The following is a 26465-nucleotide window of genomic DNA, read 5'->3' as shown; positions in this document are numbered from 1 at the left end:
TCGGTAGTTAGATTTGTGCGTACTCCCATCATCTACACGTCGATTATCAAATTGACAAATATTTTTGAAAATATTTAATCATGCCGAGAAGATATTTAACAGAGGAAGAAATCAGGGTGGCTGCAGAGGAGTTTTGTGATGACTCTGATATTGAGTTTGAAGTGAACGACAATAATATTTCGGATAATGAAAATTTAATAGAAGTTTATGAAAGTAGTTCATCTGAAAGTGAGCACGAACCAGACGTTCAAGTGAATGATAGTGATAGTGAATCGGCAAAAATTTACAAATCTAAATCAGGATTTGAATGGAGTTCAGTGCCACCTCCGGTTTGTAGACGCAGGGCTCATAATATTGTATCAGAAAATTCCGGTTTACGCAATGAAGCGGTAAGTGTTGAGAATATTTGTGAAATGTTTAGATTATTTATTAATGACGAAATGATTGAAGAAATTTGCACCCAAACAAACAATTACTGCCGAAATTTGCATGTAAGTGAACAAGGCAAAACATTTTTACCAATTACTGCAGACAAAATGAATGCATTCATTGGCATTCTAATATCATCAGGCAGAAATAATACTGGTAAGTTACAGCTTAGCGATCTTTGGACCAGTGAAGTTCTCCACGCACAGCCTTTTTATACAGCCGCAATGTCCCGTAATAGATTTATATATATATATATAGCAATATACGGTTTGACGATAAAACGACGAGGGCACAGAGATTTTCAGAATCCGGCAATAAGTTAGAGCCGATAAAAAACATTTTCGAAAAGTTTTCACATGCATGTAGCAATATGTACTAACCTGGATCTAATTTAACCGTAGACGAAAGATTAGCTGCCTTTAGAGGTAACTGTTCATTTCGTGTATACATGAAAAGTAAACCTGGAAAGTATGGTATTAAAATATGGACTGTTGCAGATTCGGCTGTTTCATATATTTTAGATATGCAGGTATACACAGGTATGATAAATAACGTAAGGGAGGTAAAATAAGGACAACGAGTAGTAACAGATTTAGTACGGAAATATTACGGTTCAAACCGGGGAGTTACCACTGACAATTTTTTCACGTCGATTCCGTTGACGGAAAATTTGACTTTGACAGGAACCTTGAGAAAAATAAAAGGGAAATTCCAGCTAATGCGATAAAATTTTGGTAAGTGGTTGTATGCACACCCATGAAGGTTTCTAAATTAGAAAAATCATCATCTACTTCTTCTTCTTCATTCTATTTTCTTTTATTCGTATGGTTCCTATACCATTCATCCGATTGCGATGATACTTTCATCAGTTGTTGTGGTAACACCCGTAAAAGTTTCTAAATTAGTACAACCATCTTCTTCTTCTTCTTCATTCTATCTTCTTTTATTCGTATGGTCCCTATACCATTCATCCGATTGCGATGAAACCTTCGTCAGTCATTGTGGTTACACCCGTAAAGATTTCTCAATTAGTACAACCATCTTCTTCTTCTTCATCATTCTATCTTCATTTATTCGTATGGTCCCTATATCATTCATCCGATTGCGATGAAACCTTCGTCAGTGGTTGTGCCAATACCCGCGAAAGTTTCTGAATTTATACAACCATTTTCTTCTTTTTCTTCATTATATCTTCTTTTATTCGTATGGTTCCTATACCATTCATCCGATTGCGATGAAACCTTCGTCAGTTGTTGTGGTAACACCCGCAAAGGTTTCTGAATTAGTACAACCATCTTCTTCTTCTATTCGTATGCGTTCCTATTCCATTCATCCGATTGCAATAAAACTTTCGTCAGTAATTGTACCAACACCCGCGAAGGTTTCTGAATTAGTACAACCATCTTCTTCTTCTATTCTATCTTCTTCTACTTGTATGCGTTCCTATTCCATTCATCCGATTGCAATAAGACTTTCGTCAGTAATTGTGCCAACACCCGCGAAGGTTTCTGAATTAGTACAACCATCTTCTTCTTCTATTCGTATGCGTTCCTATACCATTCATCTGATTGCAACGAAATTTTGATCAAGTGTTGTGCTCACGCCCGCAAAGGTTTATGAATTGATACAACTATTTTCTTCTTCTTTTTCTTCTATTCGTATGCGTTCTTATACTATTCATCCGATTGCGATGACATTTTGACCAGTTGTTGTGCGCACGCCCGCGAAGGTTTCTGAATTAGTACAACTGTCTTCTTCTTCTTCTATTCGTATGCGTTCCTATACCATTCATCCGATTGCACTGAAATTTTGATTAAGTATTATGCTCACGCCCGCAAAGGTTTCTGAATTGATACAACCATTCCTTCTTCTGTTTCATCTATTCTATCTTCTTCTATTCGTATGCGTTCTTATACCATTCATCTGATTGCGATGAAATTTTGACAAGTTGTTGTGCGCACGCCCGCAAAGGTTTCTGAATTAGTACAACCATCTTGTTCTTCTTCTATTCGTATGCGTTCCTATACCGTTCTGAATTAGAAAATCATCATCTTCTTCTATTCGTATGCGTTCCTATACCATTCATCCGATTGCGATGAAACTTTTGTCAGAAGTTGTGCGCACACCTGCAAAGGTTTCTAAATTAGTATTATATAAAATACAAAGTTTGTTGTTTGTTTGTACCATCCAATTTTGGTTTTTCACTGCATATTAATAGCATTAATAACGTTTGCATATTTTGGGTTCGATTTTAATTTAGTGTTCTTTTGTTTGACCTTTACTCTTATTAGAATTATTTTCATATTGCCATATTGTATTACACAGATATTTTAATATTAAAAAAATAATTACCTCTTATTATTTTTTAAATATTTAAGATAAATATAACCACGTAGCGATCCTGTGCGAAGCCGGGTACTTCAGCTAGTGAAATATAAAAAAAGTTTTTCTTACAAACAATATAATCTTTACTATTGAATCTTATTTCGATTCTATTATTGACGGTATAGCTTGATATTAAGTTGGGCTATTAGAACCATATCACGCCTAGATGCATCAAAAATTATAACATTTCTTGACGGGTAGGTAGCGAATCATGGTACCTTACGAAGGTCCAGAGCAACTGTCTACTGCAGTGCTCCGTAACCGGTGCACTGCGGCACACACTGGTGTGCCGCGAGACGATGCTAGGTGTGCCGCGGTGCAATACCCAAATTTGCGTACATGGCTGATAATATATTTGAGAACCTGCATGAACTTAATAAAACAATGCAAGGTCAGAGTGAAAATATATTGACGTGCTCTGATAAATTAGAAGAATTCGAAAATAAACTCGAACTTTGGCAGGAGTTGAAGACAAGGATTTCTACAAATGTTCCAAAGGAACTACCAGACCACCATTGAAAACAAGCAATTAACTTTCAACTTTGCTGCAAAAGAAATTTCATCAGTACTTTCATACAATCAATGGGACTGCAGACGAAACCCTTGTGCAACCAATGCCGAAAATTCTATAGAAGCGCTTTTCCTATAGATTGGAGAGAAATTTGTTGAATTGATTAACGACGGGACGCTAAAACTGAACTTCGCCGATGTTACATTGGCTATTTTCTGGATTTCGATTAATAAAGAAAATCCCTGGATTTCTGACAAGTCTCCAAGAAAAGTGAGATTAGCTTACTGATACAATATTATGAGATTGCAAATTTTCTCCTGTAAGTAACTGTTAACACAATTTTAGGCTAAACTCACAAAAATACCACAAAGTCTTCATTTTCGATCTTCATAAAATTATACCTTGTATAATACCTGTACACTTACAATTTCCATTATTGGCAACCATTATTGACATTGAAAATATGTGATATAAATATGAAATTGTAAATATGATAATCTTGTGTATATTGAGCATTTGAAACAACTTCAATACCTAATTTATATAATTGAAATTAATTGATGCTGAAATTAAATTACAAGAAAATCTCATAGACTGCAAAATGAAACGAAAGCTCATGATGTCCAAAACAAAAATAATTTTTGGATAAACAGCGAAATAGCGTGTTCATCTTTGTACCGCTCTAGAGCAGTGGTTCCCAAAGTTGACTGGGCTCCGACCCATCTAACAAAAATTTCCAATCTTGGGACCCACCTCTTAGCTGTCGTAGAGAAAAGAGGACATAAATATTGGTAATGCTCAGATTCCCTAGTGGCGAGTCGTGGAACTACTTAATGCTGTCTTATTTGTTCTAATTGAACTAAAAAAAATATTTTTTATAAGTGTTACCAATATGAATGAAAGACTGTTGAAATAAGAAGCACAACTTAAATAAAAAAAAACTTATTACTTAAATACATACACCTGCAAGGTTTTTTTACAAAATTATTTCAATGGGAAGGATGTATTTGTTTCTTCTTTTTCTTCATTACAGTTTTAGCATCAACTTCAACTTTAGTTACTTTTAATCGCAGTGAGTTTGATATATCAAATTTATTTCGGTATTTAGTTTTAATGTTAACCATAGCCGAAAATCCGACCTCACATAGATATGAGGTAGTAAAGGGGAGGAGGACTTTCATAGCTTCATCGAACAGGCAAGGATAATTATCAGCAACTGAGAGCCAGAATTTCGTTAACTGTTTACGAGTGAAACTATTTTTCAGTGACATATCTTTTGATAAATCAATGAGTTCTTCACTTGCTTTTGTTGACATACTAGTTGGTAAGTCGTCTTGAAATGGGTTACAAATCCAACGCAATGAATCAAACTTTTTCATCTCTTCCCCAAAATAGTCATCAAAGTTATTTATTAACAGTGATAAATGACTGGAAATTTCAGACAGTACGTTCATCTTAGGCTGCACTTGATTTTCAATAATAAAACTTTCAAGTGTTTCAAAACAATCATACTTGCCATTCTCACAACTCTTACAACTTTTCCACAACATAAGCTTTTCATGAACGCTCGAATTTTTTCGTGAACTGCAAAAATGTCTGATCCGTTTGATCAATTTCAATTTTTAGGAATTATAAATAGCTGAATGAAATATCAAATTTATCACTTCCTATTTTTTTTAATTCACGTATACAGTGGCTAGGGCCCACTCAATATTCGCTCGCGACCCATTGGTGGGTCGCGAACCATAGTTTGGGGAACCATGCTCTAGAGCCTAGTACCCACGTACGTTCTTGCTGGACGATTTTGCTCGATCGAGCATGTTGACTTGTAAGCATGCTCGTCGTTGTGTCCACACAGTCGGGCAACTCGACACAAGACGCTGTGAGGCCACCGTCGCACCGCCACGACTTCGACCACGAGTGAGAACGAGGCCACACTAGCCTTGCCGGTCCTGTGCGTCCTCACTCCCTCACTCAAATTACATCGAGCAAGAATTACGGACCTTCAATCTTTTTCACATAGCGCAATTTGTTCGATGTCGAACAAAAAACCATCGTGCCAGATGGCAAACCATTGAGCAAGCGTGTGTACTTACTATAGGAGTGGGCTTATTCGTAATTTATTGCATCCTTCTTGTTTTACCTTGTTGAATGTAGTTTAAGTCAGGTTATTGATCTGCTCCCAATAATTGCTCATACTTGTCTCGATGCTGTGGATGTAGGCGATATTCAGTTATAGCTGACATTGCAGCCAGACATTAAGGGGGGACATGCACAGCGTAGGTCAAAATGGAACTTTTATTGCATTTTCAAACCATGATCCTGGACATTCCTTAAACGTTGTAGATAATCTATTTATATAATTTTGAAGCCTTATTATCCTTTATATTTATTTTAAACATTTGATGACTGCAAAAAGTATTTTTATTACATAAAATAGTGTTCTTTTAAACCTCTCGCTCTAATGTTTTACAATATAGTCATATTTCAGTACATGAATGTGCAGCGGTGTTAAAATTTTTTACGTTTATTAATTTTTAAACGCATTTATAAAACCATTAGTATAATTTATGACGAGATAATTTTTGTAAAATATTTACGATAAAAAATTATATTGATAATCTCTGTGATCCCAAATTTGACAAGAATTAGGCATTTTATTATTCAAAAAATGGGCAAGATTAACACATTTGAAGATAATTCTAAAGATAATAATTATAAGCTATGTTTTTGACCATTTAAGTGTAATAAACATTCTGCGAATAATGATTGCTTTATAATAATTATTGACCTAAGCATAAGGTAGTGTTTTTTTGAAATACGCCATTTCTTTTGTCATTCCTCAGTGGTTAAGCTACAACATACGGCCGTATCCATAAATTGACAAACTAAAATTGAAGTAGGGAGTAAGATCATGTTGACACGCGTGTTTGAACGAGAGAACTAAAGAGATCTTATACAATATACTATTTCACAATATTTGTGAAGATGACATTTTTTATTGAACATAAATAATTTTAAAGCACCTTCGAAACACACCAGTTGGATTAATATTGCACCGGACAGGACATGAAGCTGTATTTTGGCCAAGCTGCGAAGGCCAATGACCAATATTAGTGAATCGTGTAAAATGCTTCAGATGAATTTTGGATAGTTAATTATTACACCCTAATTAGATAGGTGACTAAATTGGTAAAGCACATAAGCCGGAATCCAGTGTATACGGGTTCTAATCCTGTCTGGCGTCATATTTTTTCAAGCACCAATGTCTCCGAGGTGTTTTCAAATAATGTAAGTAGGTATGTTATGGTGAGTATTGTCATGTCCTGTCACGCATTTTCTTATCATAGGTATAAATAAAATATTGTTTTACACTGGCTGGCTCGCAATACTTTTATTATTAGAATTTAAATACAATAAAAAAACAGAATACATCTTGCAGTTTTTAAGTTCATCAGCTGAATGCAGAACTACATCAAGTCTTATGTCGGTGTTATCATATCGTAATATTATCTCAGTTCAGACGGTGTCCTACCTAGTTATCTTCGTGGAGCGCATGTGGCACAGGTCCTGGTAGTTTATGGTACATCCATCGACATAACTAGGGTAATGACGTTATCGTGACATTAGTATCATACAGTTGCCTAGGTGCTGGGAAAATTCAAGGAAGGGCAATTATCCACTTTAGTTGCTTCAACAGGGATATGGCACTAATAAATAAATTTGTATTAAATAGGTAGGATATCTAGTTCCACTTTTGACTACAGAACAAAATTGAAATATTTTTATTATTTTTGGCTGTGACAGCTGACAGATGATTTTGACGTTAGCTAGTATTTACATAGGCAAAGACAACAGGCATTCATAGACTATATTATATTGCCAGCCGAAAACAATATTAATAAATTAATTTTATTTATACGCTGTCACGATAAAATGAATAATAAGTACTAATAATTTTGTTTATCGTCTGTCTTGATATTGAACGTAGTAAAATTGAGATTTTTAAAGTTTAACTAGCGGAACATCAGCTTGCTCGTCATAAATTAATGTACAAACGAAACATTTATGCACGCAGGAGATCCAACAATACACTGAAAGCCATCAATTTTTCAAATAAACAATATAAATGTTATACTATGTGACATTGGAGTGGTGAGAATTGTTTTTCGACACAGTTTTGACTATTGTGAAAAGCTTCGCAATGGATATTTTGACGACACATTTATAAAAATACATACAGGTGCTCGCCAAATTGAAGCACGAATATTTCAGATTGGTAAACGTATGGAGAAGAGGTAGGAAGGAAGCATTACAGTCAGGTTGTCAGTGTTACGAGACTCTTTTGACAGAACCATCCATACTGATGCGGTTGTTTTTTTTCGTGATATTTTGACTGAGTACTTAGTGAAAATACAAAATTTCGAATTTTTCGCGTAATTTTAATGGAAAAACAATAAAAAATACATGAAAAAACATGCAATAAAATTACTCAAAGGTATGCATTTAAAAAATGTGGAAAAAAAATATTTGGTGTTAAAACTTGACGGCCACTCAAACTCAAATTTCTAGCTTAATTTAAGAAATAAAAATTTTAAAAGACATTTAAAAAATTTAAATAAATGGACATTATCGTATGCACTTAATTTATTTTTTCATCAAAAAATTTTAAGGCAAATTTATTGGTTTAAGTATCAAGTCACTAAATTTAAAAAAAATAATATCTCTCACGATATAATCTCCAAAACAATAAAAGCACGTGTACAAAAGTAAGCCAATAATAGAAAAATTGATGACCTAATAAAAAGTTTAAAAAGTTTGTTGGGTGGTTCTAGTTAACGTTTATCAAATATTTCATATCAAATATCTCACGCACTATACGAGAAAAAAATTAAAAAGTATACAGAATTGCCCACTAGTTATGCGACAAGAGAATTCACAATTTTTTTTTTTTAAACCCACGCAGTCAGGTTTTGCAAACGAACATCAAAATCAAATAGTGCGCTCAATATACGTGAAAAGGCAAAAAATAATCGTGCACTAACGTTTACTACTAACGCACTAGAGTTTAAAATTTAAGTTTTTAAAATAATCTAAGTTTAGTGACACAAGTATCCAGCATTTAGCTGGGTCACCCAAATTGAAATGCGAATAACCCCCTTAATATGCGTTCAAAAACGAAATAAACGTATGCAAAAACGTGTACTAACGATTCACAAACGAATGCACTCAAAAAAGTTGAAATTTCAACATTGGCTGACCCAACGTTTAGCTGGAACACCCAATTGAAATTGGAATTTTTCGGTTATTATAGGTGCACAAACGAAAAAAAAATCGTGCACAAGCGTGCACTAACGATGCACAAACAAATGCACCCAAAAAAGTTGGAGTTTTAACATTGGGTGATCCAGGTAAATGGACCTGAAGAAATTATGATTTTTGTGATGATAAAAGTCACTTTTTACATGATTTTTTAAAAGACACGTCTTGTGAGATTATGTCAATATGCACGCTTTCACCAAACACAATCGTTGAATTTCATACATTTTTGTCAATCTACTGATATTTTAAAGAAAAAATCAAAAAATCTAGTGAATTTTGAAAATTTTAGTTGGCACCACTGTAATTATAATGTATATACTGGCAGCATTGATAAAAGGTTTACTTAACTCCCGCGCGTTTAGATGTCATTGTGGTTGTTTTGTTTTATTAGGTTATCCTTCATTCCGTCAGAAAAATCTTTTGAGTGAATAATTAAAGTTGTCGATATGTCAGCTGAAAGTGGGACCGCCTCTCCGAACGCGAAGAAGATGGGACGAGCCCGATTACCGTTTCAAGTCATCGGGACTGATTCTACGAAGAAGCGGAAATTGTCTGTGCAAAATGATGTCACTGAACCGATTATCGTGAGTGACGACGAAGAGAAAACATCCACCCATGAAGAAAGTCCTGCGGACGATACCCTATCCTCAGTTAACGATCCACTGTCAGAAGACATGGTTAGCAAAAGTGCGTGTCCCCAATCCGAACAAACTCGAGTCTCGGACGCATTAAATGATTCATCTCAGTCAGATAAACTGGCGGAATGCGTCCGTTCACCGATGAGAAATGTCATACAGAACGAGGAGGAGTTCACGACGCCCGAAAGTGAGAATTCGGAAGAAAATGCTTGCCCCGATGCCACTTCGAATCAGGTATATTTTACTCCTCTTTGTGAAATTAATGTCTTGTCTTACGCCATCTAACTAATTTCTTCAGACATGCAAAGCAGCTTTAGCGAAATAGTTATTTGATAATATGATAAATAATATTGATTTCCGTATTGTTGAGTACTATTTGACAGGTGGTGAAAATTGGTTAATCTCAAAATGACTGCGCGGTGCAGTTTGTTTTTTTTCCAGCAGGTTCGCCGCTATCGTTCTACTGCGCAGGCGCAGATATCGCACAATCCAATTGTCGCGTGACAAAATTCACAAGTTTCTGAACTTTTTTAATCCATGCATGCAATCTTGCAATGTTACATCGTATTCACAAACGTTGATTTTGGATACCATATGGTACTGCAGTAAATTCTATCGGCCACTGTGCGAGAGAAATGGAACACCGTGTTTATGCCACCTGCACGTTATCATAATTCAGACTGGAAATTTCTCATAAAAAAAAGTTGCACCTGTACCAATGTACCTATGCTTTGAATTCGACTGAGATATTGATTCTGAAAACTCATAAGCCATACATAGAATGAAGAAAAGTCTAAATATCTGTTGCATCTAAGATTCATTATAGAAATTATTGTCACATCGTCTTTTTAATAGCACCTGTTTTGGTGGCCACCGTCAAATCTGAAACTATCGGTGTATTTGAAAAAATACTCTTCCAATGTTATCTATTATGGAACGTGCTGTGAAACACTAGTGTCTGGTTCGACTGCCAGTTGTGAACTTATCTTGATAGATGGACAAATATCTGTTGCAGATTTTATGTTGTGATTGATTAATCCTCAGGTTGCATTACCACCGGAAAGCGCTGAAGAAAAGGTGACCCCTCCTTTGAAGGTTGATGATTTCGTGTATGCAGCCCGCCATTCCATCTACAGTGCTTGGGTGCCAGCCACCATCGTGAAGATACGGCCTAAAGGGACTCTCGTGAGTCAATTCAATTGATTTATTATTGGTCTTTGGCAGTTAACATCCGTGGTGAAATATTTTGCAATATTTTGTTTATCTTTGCATAATGGTAAAACAATGGATCTGCTTGGTTTACAGCTCTCGAATGGAACAGAGGCACCATTCTCTATGATGCATGTGAAGTTTGAACCGATGACTCCGGGCAAAAACTTTTTCGTGAAGGAAGTGAGTGGCCGACAGGTGGCGACCATGCAACCCTCTACATATAGATACTCCATTGGTAACTGTCCTATTTCACAATGTAATTAAAATATTGTTGCATTTGTCAAAAATCGTGTCATTTTTTATTTATTTCTTCGATGACAGAATCTAGTTGGCTTAAAGAGAATGTAGGCCAAACATGTGGGTGAGCCAGTTCCAACAGAGGCTGCATGATACTCTTTCTAATCCTGAATAAGTCATATCAGTATTGGCTGAAAGCATCTGTTCTCAAAGTGCAGCATTATGATGGTTTTTAATACATGATGTTACGTGTAATCTTAATAAGATACCATAACTCACTACCTACTCTACGGCGGCTCGCACCTACAAATTCGACTTGACTGCAACATGTTAATTTTATTGGCATTCACAACACATGTAATTTAATTGTCGGTTGAAAAAGCATCTGTTGTCACATGCAACATAGTTAGAATGTTGCTGAATGTATTTGGAAAAGTCATCGCTAAGTGCGAGGGTTGGAATAGGTGGCATTTGGTTTTGATCATCTTCATCCAACGCTGCTCTAGCTGTTCTCGGTCAGACGCCTCATCTTCTATGATCATAGTTAATTTCTCAAACATAGGTTTTGATATCTGTGGTTTTCATATTAACTACGCGGACTGTTTGCAGGCACCAGAGTGATAGCTCTCTTCAAGGATCAGACACAGCAGAAGAAAAAGGATGCCTATTACTCTGGAGTCATCGCTGAGATGCCAGCGGTCGCCAATATGTTCAGGTTAAATATTATACTGTATAATCTTCACCATTGCAGTACCATACCGTGGCATAAAGGTAGTGCGTTCGGCTGATAACCAAACAATCGGTGGCTCGAATCTAATCGAGTGCTTTTTTTTTCCTGTGAAAAAATAAATTATGTGTTGCATCAGCGCGCGCAACTTTGTCACACGCCAAAAATACAATCTGATTTCCCAAACGCGCCAAAAGAAGTAGATATAACTTCAAAATGTCTCAAATTGCAAGCTTCGTATTTGTTCACTAGGTGCCTCTGCTGGCATGCCTCTCCCCCTTAATGTATTCTTAATATCCTACAAATTTACCCACATATTTAAAAAGACAATTATAAATTGAAATGATTCTATAGATGGCAGTGCGACCATAATGCCGTCAGGCGTTGAAAAATCATATTTCTTTTGGGCAAGAGGGCATGATTTCTGTATGGAAGATACATCCCTCTGGAGGGCGATTCACGAATGAAGCACTATGACCGGTTGCGCAACGTAAGCGCAAGCCTACTTCAACGAAGTATATTAAAAGTCAACCGGAATGCAATTGAAGTATTCACGTTTTGGCGGTAGAGGCGCTAGCAACTCTCCATTTGACGTTTATTAAACGTCAGAAATTCGTACGTAGTATAGAAGAGGCTGTTATTCTATTTTTTCTATCTTTTACATAACTATTACCGCTGAAAGTATTATTTTGTGTTTAAATTCTCATTTAAATATTTATTATGATTTTGTAATACAGAAACACACATGTTTGTTTGCAAAATACAACAGAAATTCTGTGTTGTAATATTGTTATATTGGAGACGTAACTAGCTTGTTTAAAGATTAATTGGCTACGTACTTCAATACTGAATGGTTTAATAATGCAACGTTAACGGTAAGTACTGATTAAATATGAAGTCATTACCAAAATGGATAAAAATGTTATTTAATTTCCATGAAATTCAGAAGAGTTCCGTCATGATATGTTTACTTTCTATCTTACTCTAACGCATCGTTCGAAGCTCTATACACATACTATAAAATTTTACGTACTTCAGTTAAAGCGGTTCGGTGACGTGTTTTGCAGTGCTTCATTCGTGAATTGCCCTCCTGGCATAAATCCGCTGATTTATTCCAATTATCAAACTGAAAACTGTAGATTAGTAGCAATCTGATTTTGTTTACAGATACCTGGTATTTTGTGATGATGGCCACGCACAGTATGTGAAGCACACGGACGCAATACGAGTGTATGAAATGTCGCAACATGTATTTGAGGACGTCTGCGCCGACTCGAGGGACTTCATCAAGAATTATTTGTCCACTTTCCGCGACAGAGTCATGGTTGAAGTTAAAGCTGATGATGTTATTAAAGTTGAATGGAAAGGTTAGTAATTCAATGAATTTATTTGTGGCACCAATACGAAGAACCCGAATTAATGTAATTTGGATTTAGTTCTATTTTCTCTTCTTGTTTGACTATGTCCGTCCCTTAGTTGGCACATATGGACACCACACAGTTTTTCCTAGAACCCCTGTCGCTTTCACATCAGCCCCTATATCCTCAATTGTGGCGTACTGCATGTCACATATTATATATTCACTGTATTCAACATAATTATAGAACTTCTGCATTTGTCACGTCCATAGCAAAATCTCATTATGATTTTTGCCCATGCGAATGGTGAACTGTATCTTTGTGTGAAAAAGCTAGTTTTCCATTCCAGGCAAATGGTGGTCGTCAAGAGTATTGGCCGTGGACAGTTCATTGGCACTGTTGCAGTTCAGCGAAGAGTTGGACGAGAGGGTGGTTCGAGAGGAGTGGCTGTACCGAGGGAGCAATCGGTTCCAGCAGCTCTTCTTTGGCGCTACGTCCGACACAAACAAGGTCTTTATTTTTATTTCATCATCTCCAGTTATCAGAATTACAACGCTTGACAGTAATCAATGTGTGCAGATGCAATTTTTTCCCATGTGCAAGCAGTATGGCTATTGTGTTTATTGTCAATGGCACCGCTACTTGAAATTCAACTTGAACTGTATTTGTTATAAATAAGTTATGTTATAACAAGTCGTAAATTATAAATTTTTTCACAGTACCTACACATTGAAAACATTCAAGCGGGTTTTGTGAATGTGGGACCTTGTAAAATGCTCCAAAATGTTAAGGGTAATGAATGATAAAGAAATTTATTGGTCCCCTAATTGCATTCATGGGCATGAGCACCAAATCTCACCATGTTATGAAAACTATCATTTTTCAAAGCAATCCACTTGAGTAACACTAATATGAAGACCAATTAATATTTTCTTTGAACAGTGGCATGCTTGACTAAAAAACTTTTTATCTTTATAAAATCATACTGAAAAATATTCTAAATACAGTAAAACCTTGGTATTTCGAACGCCGTAAAATTGAAATTCGCTCTAAAATGAATATTTTCCCGATTTTTACCACCCAAAATTGTTTTCTCTTACAAAAAGTTCGTTATAAATCGAAGTATTCGTTATTTCGTAATTCGAAATGAATTTTGGTCCGCACAAGCAATTATTATTCGTATAAATCGAAGTTTATTTTTGTTTACTCAAAATATTTTGAAATGCATACATATTCCCGCCAGCTGTGGGCGAGTCAGTGGTTAGTTATTATTATTATCTACTGTTATAACGATGATGCATCGGCGTCGGGTAGGGACAGGCACGCACACTGCACAGCTGAGTAGGTTTCATTCGTTATCAACCCACGGCTGCGCTCCACGTGCAGTACATATTATCATACAAAATTATCGATGCAATAGAAAACAAATAAACGCGTGTATTCGTAATATCCGTGTATTCGTAATACCCGTGTATTTATATTAGTAGTTAGTCTCGTTGTTTTTATATGTGGCTACAGACATTTTTTTATATTGTATACCTGTACCTGTGTTTATCGATAGTGTTTCGGACTGGCGGTTTACTCGTATTTTGCTTATTTACGACATTTATTTATCGATAGTGTTTCGGACTGGCGTTTTTTTGACTTGTGTTTTTCTTGTATGTTGCTCATTTACGACATTTGTTTATCGATTGTGTTTCAGACTGGTGTTTTCTCATATTTTGTTTATTTACGACATTAATTTAGTGTTATTAACTCAAGACAGACTTTATTATTTTATATTTGTAACAGTGGCTGATGTAGTTAAAAAAACATAATTATAAGGCTCTTACGATCGCCGAAAAAATAAATTTGTTTCATGATGTCGACAATAAAGTTGACAGCAACGGAAAGCTGGGAATTAAATACAGCATACTGATACCAGATGAAGGTCTCCCACAGGAGACCACCTCAAAGGGCGGACCGAACTATCAACTTTCCCAAAAACACCACAGCCTACGTCCACTCTTCGCACCCTCACTCAAATTTCCGACTTTTTCGTCTGCGCCCCCGCCAAAATTCAAACAGACTGACACAAACTACCGAAAACGGCTGCTCGAAACAGCGCCGCCATGTGACAAAGAAATCTGTCGGAAAAACAGGTTCGCGACCGATAGAACAACAGCGCCATGACGCCGCAGATCCCAGACTTTTGATGCGCGCGGAAGACATCTTCTCGCCTCGGACGTCGAACAGTCAGCATCTCCAACCGAAAAAAAGCCAACACACAAGCATGTCCAGCCAAAAAAAACCACGTCGGCAGCCCGCCAAGCCGCAAGCATCTTTAGCCAGAAAAACCGCGTCGGCTGCCCGCCAAGCGCAAGCTCTTCTTGCCTCGGACGCCGTACAGCCAGCAATTTTGAGTTCAAGTTTTGACGACACTTGATCCATAATTATTTTGAACCACCCAAATATAGGGTGAATGATATCGATCCCATTATTTATGCTGCGATTTTTGACATGAACGTTTTAGTTGATATATTTGCCTGAGTTTGATGGTTGGGTCGCATTTAGGCTGGTAGTATGTAGGCATTTGGTAGAGGGTGAAAGTTTACATCGTATCACCATCTTACATAGTAATAACAGTGCTTTGATATTCAGTCGAGTTGTTGCCGGGTAAAAAGCTTTTCATCAGAACACACAAAAATACAAAACTTAACCATAAAAATAATAATTCAGTCTCACTCATCATCAGTTGGAGTCATTATTTAAGTTAATTTAATTTGTGAATTGATAAAACTTTTTTTATTGTTTCAGAAGAAATAGAGAAGCCTGCTGATCTGAATCAACGCGTTATTTTGAAACCTCATATGAAGATTGTGTCTGATGCTGATGAGCCAGTAGAACGAAAACAAGTAAAACAGCACTAAAAGCAAAACCGGTGCTCTCTTTTCAAGATGAAGATAATGATGTTGAATAATTATAGCTCAGGTGGGAATGATAAAAAGTTTATTCCTAGTAATATCTTTGTTGATTTATTTTGTTCATCGCGCATTGCTTTAATATTAATTATATAAATGTTTCACTCATAATCAGCGATCATCGTTTTAGATGAATGTGGATAAGTCAATTATTATAGTTTGGTTTACGCAACATTACGTTTCAGTAATTTGATTGATTATTGTGTTTCAACTGTCTGCATAGGTAATAAAATAGTACAAAACCTTTAAAGATAGTAAAGCATTCAATTTCATATTGTCATGTTGGTAAAAGTTGTATTTGCGTAAGTGATATCATTGTAATGGCTATCATGGAATTCTGTCAAAAAAAGTCTTATCACTTATTAATATGTAATTATGGTATTTTTTTGTTATTTCTGCTTATATATTGCGCTGTCTTTTTTTGTTACTGTGGGATGATTTGATTTATAAAAACTGTTAATGTTAAATTATCTGAAATAACACTATTATGTGTCTCTGTAAACCTAATTTCAAAATATGTATGTACCTACTTAATATGTTTTTGCCTGTTGCGAATAATATGCATTGTCACATATTCTGGTTGCTTAAACATTCTCCCAATGTCGATAATCTTGGCACATAAAGATTAGAAATGGATAATTTGTATGTAGGTATAGCAGAAGATTTACACTTTTTTTGTGACTTTTCAAAATATACTATGCTAGCGAATGATTAAAAATCGATCTCTGAAACTGATACATACAATATATACAATATATTGTACGCACATTGCCATCTCTGAAGTCATTGTGAAATATTTAACCTAAAAAGAAGTTTGTATGATACTCTTAATACATTTCCAGAAAAGATATGTTTATAAAATTTAATTTTTTCATATAAATTCGGTGCCCTCCGGGTACCTCCATGTTAATACCTCCTGGCATTTAATCTAATACTATTATTATCCTACGGCTTTTTCCATTTTGGCGAACGATTGTGTGCCCTATTTCCATTTGTCCATTTTCTTTTTTCATTTTTTTTTTTTTGAACTAATGAAACTTATCTAAAGTTAACTAGCTCATAATATAACCCAAAAATATTTAAAAGCAATTCAACAATAATTGGTGGTATAATATACGTGGTATTTCAATCATTATCATAACCGGTCTGGATCAATTTACTCTTCCCGGTCCTATGTATTGTTATATTTATCAGAATTAGTGATATCATTTATTTATTTATTTCACCAACCTGGATCAATCCACTGCTGGATGAAGGTTATCCCAACATGATTCTAAAAGCTTAATATGTATTAATTATTACGATAATATGTATGTTTTTATTATTTTTAGTCTAATATACTTTTTTTTCCTCACAGAATTGGTTGTTTTGAGTTCTTAAATTTTTACAGGTTATCTATTACCTGACTAAATAATTATTGTTTATTCCAAACTTACAGAACGTATCAATCCATATATAGGCGATATTTCCTATTGAATAGTTTATCAAAGTCACAAATGGATTTTGGTCTTGTGTATTTCTCATAAAATAATGATACAGAGAGAATGGCATTATTAGGTTACCAGTGGTCAGAATCACCATTAGTGTCGCAATGGGACAGTATTGCTCACATTGTCTTATTCTTGAATAATTAATGATCGTCATATATTTGCCTTGATACGGTAATTTTTATTTTATGTTCCATATAATCCATACATAATAAATAATCTTTTGAAACCAAAGTTTATGAATTTTAATATTCCCTGTCACCATGTCATATTTATTTCGAGGAAACGAGATGAGAGGGAATGCGAACTCTAATCACTGTATCTGCAGTGTAGTATTGTCAACCGTACTATAATAATATTATAGTGCAATGTTATAACTTTAATTCTGCAAAAAATGTAAAATACTATAATTTTGAAGATGAAAAATGTTCCCGTACCATAGTTTTTCAGAAATACTATATTTTTTACACCTTTGTACTATAATTAGCATAGAAAAAGGTGGTAACACTGGCAGTGTGGCATGTATTTATTTTTAAATTGGTTCTACATGTGCTCCTATGTAGATCTGGGCCTGGGATTTTTGTTTTCACGAGAAATGGACATTAGTCTTTTGCTCAACCTATTGGGTAATGTAATTTTAAAAGGTGCTATAACCACAGACATCTCACATCTTATGTACAAATGTATGGCAATATTTGTAATTATTTCAAATGACATATTATGTCTTTCCTACAGACTTTCCCTTACTTTTCAAACATTACTTTACAATAGAAACTACACACTATTTAGGTGGGAATGTCTGAATACAGTAGAGTCCCGGTTATCTGACATAATTTAATTTAATTAGGCACCTTTACAGTCTACATACAGTGTGAAAATATTATATTTCTATTTGGCGTTAACATAATATTTACAAAAGGTATAATTAGTATATGTTGGATTCGTATTTACGGGACAAATCGTATTTATTTAGCCAGGCAGTACCTACTATAATAAATTCTAACATAGTCAGGTGCACCATAATAATTTCCAAAAGGTAATCTTTAGCCGGCTCGCACATCACAACTCGCCTTGTGTGCCTGACGGCCATAAATTAAAACCTTCGAGACTGCCGGCGAATGTTGCACGATCACAACCTCGCACATCTGCCTAGCGCTGCTAGCTCTAGCTCTACCAAACGCAGCGACAGTCTGGAGAGAAATGGCCGATTCGCCCGATTCTGCAGCTGTGTGCATGCGCGGAGTCGATATTGGCCGGACATTGACATGCAGGCTTTGGCCAATGCAACTAGACGAATGTCGCAGAGTTGCAGTTGCATCGGCCAATCTGCGAAGCTCCATTTGATAACGTTTGTTTCTTGGTTTACGATGACGTCACATCGAGTTCTGATGTGCGAGCCCTCTAATATCAGAGTCAGACAAATGAATTCAGAATTCAAAACTCACCAACTTCGTCCAACCGGGTTGACAATATCCAGTGTATACTGGAAAAACAAGAGTAGATGTAACAAAAATATTCCTCGTTGGGAACCCATGAAGGAGGTCAGTGATTCTATCTCTACCCGGCCGCCTTCCATACTATAATCGGACACCCCAGAATACATAAAATGTAAAGTATGAAAACTCCCGCAAAACTTTCTGGGAAAATGTAAGAATGACATTAGAAAAAAACTATAATAAATAAACAGGGTTTAGCTAGATAAATCTAATATAATTGGTAATTTTCAAAATAATGAAAAACATTTTTTAAATACAAATAAAGAACAATAATTACACATTCTTTTGTGTACTGAAAATGGCAATATCAAACAATAATAAGTTTAAGTTATGTGTCAGTCAACCCTTCCGTCCGGTGATAATCAAAATTCTGCATCGACATTCCATCAATATTGATGACTACCCATTCTGATGTGCTGCTAGAATTAACTCTCAACAGATAATGGGGAACCTGGATACGACGGGCTTCTTATATGGTGACCGCGGTCTGAAATGAAAAAAAAAAATCAATTAAGTAGTACCCACTCGACACACTTAAAGCAGTGTTTACATTCATACGCCTCACAGTTACAGTACACTCAGATACATTATCTTATCTTTACTTACTACTACTACTTCACCATGTTCGATCCTTAGAGGATCATAATATGGGCCTCCACGGAGTGGAGTTTGTATTAACACTCCCGTTGCCACGATGGTCTCGCAGTAGAGAAATGACCTTAAATCATAGATACCCCACTTATTATTATGTATATAAACGTCTACTTTTAGCTATTTGTAGATAAAATATTTAGGCATAAAAAGAAAAATATGTAGGTAGTTGAATTGAATGTCTTATATGTAAAATTAATCATTTTTCGAAAGTCTAATCAATATTTTGATAAGACAGTGACAGGGCTATCTAGAAAGATATACGTTAGAGAAACGCGCATAATAGTAATGTAAACATGAGACAATATTTTAAAATGTCATTTGATAGTCAGAGATAGAAATTTATGTCTTTGTTCAACATAATTCTGTGAAGGATGCATTCAGCCATAGCCTCCCACAATATATCGAACCTTGAATTATAAATTTTTCAAATGCATCTGACGATAAACGCCAAAGCAACCCTTGATGTAATGTTATTAGTGTTCATTTTAGCAAGTCAACTTCGCTTTATATGCCGTTTATTCTACAATACTTACCGGAAGGGCTCAGTTTTATTGAGCCCCTAATAAAAAAAAAAATGTACCCGGATTTTGAACACAGACCCTTATTGCCAGGTATGTAAGAATTACATCGGTTTGTAGGCCATGTGCATTTGAAAACTTCAAGCGACCTAAAAAAAAACATACTATTATTTGGGTGCACAGCGGGCAGTCGGTAGTTAGATTTTTGCGTACTCCCAACATCTACACGTTGATTATCAAATTGACAAATATTTTTGAAAATATTTAATCATGCCGAGAAGATATTTAACAGAGGAAGAAATCAGGGTGGCTGCAGAGGAGTTTTGTGATGACTCTGATATTGAGTTTGAAGTGAACGACAATAATATTTCGGATAATGAAAATTTAATAGAAGTTTATGAAAGTAGTTCATCTGAAAGTGAGCACGAACCAGACGTTCAAGTGAATGATAGTGATAGTGAATCGGCAACAATTTACAAATCTAAATCAGGATTTGAATGGAGTTCAGTGCCACCTCCGGTTTGTAGACGCAGGGCTCATAATATTGTATCAGAAAATTCCGGTTTACGCAATGAAGCGGTAAGTGTTGAGAATATTTGTGAAATGTTTAGATTATTTATTAATGACGAAATGATTGAAGAAATTTGCACCCAAACAAACAATTACTGCCAAGGCAAAACATTTTTACCAATTACTGCAGACAAAATGAATGCATTCATTGGCATTCTAATATCATCAGGCAGAAATAATACTGGTAAGTTACAGCTTAGCGATCTTTGGACCAGTGAAGTTCTCCACGCACAGCCTTTTTATACAGCCGCAATGTCCCGTAATAGATTTATATATATATATAGCAATATACGGCAACGACGAGGGCACAGAGATTTTCAGAATCTGGCAATAAGTTAGAGCCGATAAAAAACATTTTCGAAAAGTTTTCACATGCATGTAGCAATATGTACTCACCTGGATCTAATTTAACCGTAGACGAAAGATTAGCTGCCTTTAGAGGTAACTGTTCATTTCGTGTATACATGAAAAGTAAACCTGGAAAGTATGGTATTAAAATATGGACTGTTGCAGATTCGGCTGTTTCATATATTTTAAATATGCAGGTATACACAGGTATGATAAATAACGTAAGGGAGGTAAATCAAGGACAACGAGTAGTAACAGATTTAGTACGGAAATATTACGGTTCAAACCGGGGAGTTACCACTGACAATTTTTTCACGTCGATTCCGTTGACGGAAAATTTATTGGAAAATAGCATCACTTTGACAGGAACCTTGAGAAAAATAAAAGGGAAATTCCAGCTAATTTTTTGCCAAATAAATTAAGAGAGGTATTTAGTAGTACTTTTGGATTTACCAGCAGGTTAACTTTAGTTTCGTATGTTCCGAAGAAAAATAAAGCAGTATGTTATCTAGTCAATTTCACGATGCTTCAGTTAGTGCGTCAAATGAAAAAAAACCCAAAATTATACTCCATTATAATAGAACAAAAGGAGCAGCAGGTGATAAAATGACCGCAGGATATTCTTGTGCGAGACCCATCAGAAGATGGCCATTCAGGCTTTTTATGGAAATGATAGATATAGCGGCTTTAAATGCTTATTATTTGTGGGTTTTAAAATATCCAAATTGGAAGAAAAATGATAGAAGTAGACGAAAACGATTTAACCGAATTTTAGCTGATGAGTTAGCAAGATCTAACGTAGAAAATAGAAAAAACAGTACAATAAAATTTCACAGGCAACAGCAGGATGCTATTAATTTTTATTTGTCAGAAATTAGTTCAAGTAGCACAAATTTGGCCCCCACAAACGTAATAGAACCCAATCCTCCTGTGGCACCAAAGTCAGGATGTTGTAGATATTGTACGACCTTTAGAAGAAGTCGCATATTTTGCGAAACATGTGAAAAACCTGTATGTGTGGTACATAGGGTTGAAAAAAAAAGTTTTAATTGCCTTAGCTGTATTGAATCTAATAAAAAACAACATTCAAATTAGAGTAGCATTATGAAAGATTTTTAGATACTGGGGATATTATGTGTGGTGGCGTATTTCATTTTTTATAATTAATTATTATGAAAAATAGTATGTGCATGGCTTACGTGTATTTTTAGATACCTTTGTATTTTGTTTTAACAATTTACATACTTTCATTACAATAAAATATTAAGAATTCATATCATATCAATTATAAATAAATTTCATAATCTTGTACCTACCCATTCAAATGTTACATGCAAAACCAAAGATGAAATCCATTTATAAGTATTCCACACTGAAATCAGATAGCTACATAAGTAATTCAATTTCAATTCATTTATTTTTTTAACATATTGTGGACATTACAAATTATAAGTTTAAGACGTTCACAACATGACATTTAGAAACAAAGATATATAAATATAACAGTATTACATAAAAAAAGAGATATATCAGTAGATGAATTAGATAGGTACAAGGAAGTACACCGGATGAGCTAAGCAGACCCTATTTTAAGATTTTATAAAACAACATCCACCTAAACTCATTCTCACGTAGGTGGAATATATCAACACCCGAAGCAATTTCGTTGAACATAGTTATCACTCTCCCAACTGGCATTACCAGTGGCAGGTTGGTTCTGCACCTTGGGAGAATAAACAACTGGTGGTCTCTATTTCTAAGATAGTTATCAGGGACACACAGGTCAACACTGCCCAGAATGGCAGAGTTCTCATTTATACCTTGTTCTAATGAGTTTTAAACTATGTAACTTATGGTGCACCAAGGCTTTTAGTACGATATTCTAAAATATCCTTTTATGACGATATTAGGGTAAATAATACATACATATTATATTAGTTTTACTAAGAAGAATTAAAAAAAGATTCCAAATATTATTTTATTTAGTTTGTCCGTAATAAATTATATTGTAGTCATAAATAATTACTAATAATAGTTTTCGCCCGAAAATATAATTGAGTTCGGACGTGCTGACTGCAATGTTAACTGACTTTCCCTAATGGGTATGGAAAAATATGGGATATACTTGAACACATGTTAAATATTATGTTTTTTTCAATAGTTATGTCTGTATGATAATAATATGCCTTAAAACCTTTTCCACTCGAAAAAAATTTTATAGGTACATACCACCCACTCGAGACTTTTTTCCGTAAAAAGCATAATTTCAATATAAAACATTTAATTGGTGAAAAAAATGTAAATTTTTTTTTTTTTTTATTTCTATAAAATAGATTTATAATGAATAGACTGTACTTATTTTTAGTTTATTTATAATTCTTCATTGTGTGGTATTTCACAAAGCAATCTCCAATGTGTAATCACAGAATCGTAATGAAATAGCGGTATGTAGAGAAGTGGCTATAAAGTGTAAATCGTCCATACATATAGTTATGACTGTAAATATGATCCAAATGATTTGCCTTCAAATACACTTGTAATATAAGCAGCCGTCTCGTAAATTTTCTAAATTATAACAACTTATTCCCAGTGTGGTACACATTATCAAAAGATTTCTCAAAAAATAATAAATCGATCCGTAATAATTTTCATTTGACTCATTAGAGTATTTCACATTATATTTGTAAGGTTCTGAATCGACATAATATAATAGTAAGTATTGTCATCAAAAACAGTCTATTCAAATATAAAACTGTAAACTATACGAGACGCCCCTGCGCAAGCGAGAACCAATAAAAAAAATAAACACTTCAAAATCATGCGTGACAAACAACTTCAGTTCACTCTAGTCTGGGAACGTTCAATAAATAAAATTTATGTGACAAAAAAACATTGCTTGCAACCTTGCGACCTATGAATAAAAAAAGAGAAGATTCCGATAAAAGTACTATGTAGAAATTACGGACGCAGTATTCTTTTGCTGACTTCTTTCTCAGATAAATGTAATAACCTATTATTATTCATTCTAACTTGATTGAAATCGCATTATAAAAATTGCTGAAAATATTACTTCATTGGCGTGCCGCCGCTACGGCGGCACTCGAGTAATACGGGAAACTTCTAATGCCGCCGGTGTGGCGGCACTCGAGTGTTAAGGGTTAAATTTTGTCACGTACATTTAAAGTGCATTCAATCTTGAGGGCTGTCGGTATGCTTTGTTATATTTGGGTTTTATGGCCTGTCCGCCATAAAAGTACCCTACTTCAAAAGCTTAACCCATGGTGATGGCTTTTACATTTATATTTATTATTCTGCTCTGTGTATACGAACCGCTATGATATCTTTCAGTAGGTCTCGTACAAAGAATAATAATTACTTACTTATATTTATTTTTATCTTTTCATTTTATACCAAATAATATTAAGTAGGTACCTACCTATGTAAATAAATAAATATAGTAAACCTGTTGCATTTATATATATTATGATATAATTTTAACTCCATGTGTCCCTAAAATCGGTGATTTTTAGGTAGGTACGAGTAATACATTTTAAGATTATTAATTAATCATGTTGCTTTTAATTTCAGTTAAATAATATTGTTTTATTTTAAAAATGTTATCATACTCTATCTGATGTAGGTATAAACATAATATTATATTATTTCTCTGCACCCATGTCTGTAAAATCAATTCATTTTATGTAGGTTTACCATTTTAAATGGAAATCGTCCATACACAATGGTATTGACTAAATATGTAAATAGCATAAAATATCCTAATCCCCTGCGTAACATGTTTTTATGTATTATGTACATATTATTATGTAATTTTTTTTTCTTAATATTTTCCGTTTAAGAGAATGAGTATTATTCTTAGAAATATAATAGTAGGTAGTTTTATTATTTAGGTTGTTTTATATTATATAAAGTTTTGAGTCTTCATTTAAAATTTAATTAGTTACTAATATGTAGATACCTATAGTCATTTTTAGTTTGTATAATATGTTATACTTAGAAGATTGAGTTAAAATTTAGTACTGTGGAATAGGCCTAAAGGGGAAACCACAGATTAAAAAAAACGCACCATTGTACTGTACCTCCACGGTGGTGTGGAAATTAGTACAATTTTCCGTAAGTACGGGATCTTTCCCACCGTGATCTCCTGATTAAATCTAATGATTGGCTTATTATAATGTTGAGTATCTACGAAAATATATAAGTATTAAATTACGGTACCTATCATATACATAATATGTATAAAAGTAGATTTTTCTGGGGATACAATATTATATTAAATATATGTGTATGTATTTTATTATTGACTATAAAACCTCTTGTTATGAAATTATCTAAAAGTAGGTGTGATATATCTATAGTCTAAGAGGTATAGACTTAATACGTGCATATAGGTTCAAGTAGCGTAGTGATTTAATTTTTTTAATGTGTATTATTTCAACATAATAAACATAATATTAAAATATATTTAGTGGAAACTATACGATCGGAGTATTTTTGTTGTTAAATTATTCTTATGTAAGTATATTTTTAATGTGTTTTAAAATCCGATTTTTAATAAAACCTAATAACATGATACAATAAGATCACAATGTTTTAAAATTATATAGGGAATCGATATTGCAAAATTATAACTATTATTTTATGTGGTAAACGTGATAACGCAAGTCCATGCACATGTTATGCTGCCTAAAAACATCCCTCGTTCGCTTTGGATGAATTAGCCACCCCCACTCTCCGTGAACTGACAGCGTGTGTTGGTTGTTCCATTTAAAACAGATCGAGACATGCCGTGGTTTGGTTATGACGTACATTTATCAATGTTCGATTATTATACACGATTATAAGATAATTGCATGTGATATACACAGAATAACATGTTAAACGATGACTAAATAGTATTTAAAAACATACTTTACCTTTTGAAGCAATCAATTAGCTTTTAAAATGCCAAATTTCTATCGGTACACTGAGTGGACAGCATGGGAACGGGCGTAATTTTTTTACCATGGTATGGGAAAGGTTAACAGATTTTCTTTTTATGAGAAATGAATGTTAGCTACTTCCTCAACCTATTAGCTCCATACTCTGACTCCAAACACAAATTGAAAAACCAGATGTGTGTTTGCCACACCCAGGATTCGAGCCTGGGCCCACGACATTATAAGCCGACGCTTAAGACGCCGTTTTATCATTAAGGAGTTGAAAAAGGGTTACTAAGATTATCGGTCAAGTTAATTGTATGTCATTTCAATCAAATTTGTTACGAACATATAGTATTGTTTTATTAAGATCGTGATACCAACCACACTCAATCAATAGCTATTTTTAGAAAAAAAAACTCACAAAAGTTATCTGCAAAATTTCTAAAACAAGAGTTTAGTACCAGGTAGATAAGGAGGAAATCTATAATCGATTTCAACCACTGGTTGATGAGAGGTGGCAGAGGTTAAAGGAGTACATAGGACAGGCTGCGGAGGCTTCGATTGGAATGGCACCCAAGAATAAAAAAGAGTTCAGGTAAGACGACACATGTCGGCTCTGTCTGAAAAATGAACAAGACGAAGGTGGCATAAGGGCATTTTCGCCAAAGTTTGT

The 26465-nt window shown here is 34.6% G+C and overlaps 1 protein-coding gene, 1 long non-coding RNA gene and 1 pseudogene across 3 annotated transcripts; 2 read left to right on the top strand and 1 right to left on the bottom strand.

The window, feature by feature from the left end:
- Positions 1 to 80: 80 nt before the first annotated feature.
- LOC147079433 (uncharacterized) lies at positions 81 to 21592 on the top strand (annotated as a pseudogene).
- Positions 8971 to 17497, top strand: LOC147079435 (histone-lysine N-methyltransferase eggless-like). 2 transcript variants are annotated; one of them, XM_085941023.1, is made up of 7 exons: positions 8971 to 9519; positions 10330 to 10470; positions 10591 to 10732; positions 11344 to 11449; positions 12629 to 12828; positions 13169 to 13329; positions 15616 to 17497. In XM_085941023.1, exons 1-7 carry the CDS (start codon positions 9094 to 9096, stop codon positions 15622 to 15624), a joined length of 1185 nt encoding a protein of 394 aa, XP_085797149.1. In that variant the 5' UTR covers positions 8971 to 9093; the 3' UTR covers positions 15625 to 17497. The 2 variants fall into 2 exon arrangements, with proteins under 2 accessions (XP_085797149.1, XP_085797155.1); XM_085941029.1 differs by having other exon boundaries at positions 8991 to 9519; positions 15619 to 17497.
- On the bottom strand, positions 18960 to 20114 carry LOC147079434 (uncharacterized). Its single transcript, XR_015069499.1, has 3 exons — positions 19997 to 20114; positions 19369 to 19480; positions 18960 to 19249 (listed from the first exon to the last, which is right to left on the bottom strand). It is a non-coding gene; the product is annotated as an uncharacterized LOC147079434 (long non-coding RNA).
- Positions 21593 to 26465: the final 4873 nt, after the last annotated feature.

Source organism: Rhyacophila brunnea, unplaced genomic scaffold (assembly GCF_057557595.1).
Source record: "Rhyacophila brunnea isolate RB1 unplaced genomic scaffold, BYU_Rbru_1.0 scaffold_1, whole genome shotgun sequence".
NCBI classification, from domain to species: Eukaryota; Metazoa; Arthropoda; class Insecta; order Trichoptera; family Rhyacophilidae; genus Rhyacophila; species Rhyacophila brunnea.
The sequence above is the reverse complement of the archived record's forward strand: the minus strand, read 5'-3'. Positions and strand labels throughout refer to the sequence as shown.

Coding starts and splice junctions, on each gene's coding strand:
- LOC147079435 (XM_085941023.1), top strand. CDS start 9,094: ATGTCAGCTGAAAGTGGGACCGCCTCTCCGAACGCGAAGAAGATGGGA. Junction 10,733..11,343: donor TACATATAGATACTCCATTG/GTAACTGTCCTA, acceptor GACTGTTTGCAG/GCACCAGAGTGATAGCTCTC. Junction 12,829..13,168: donor TATTAAAGTTGAATGGAAAG/GTTAGTAATTCA, acceptor TTTCCATTCCAG/GCAAATGGTGGTCGTCAAGA.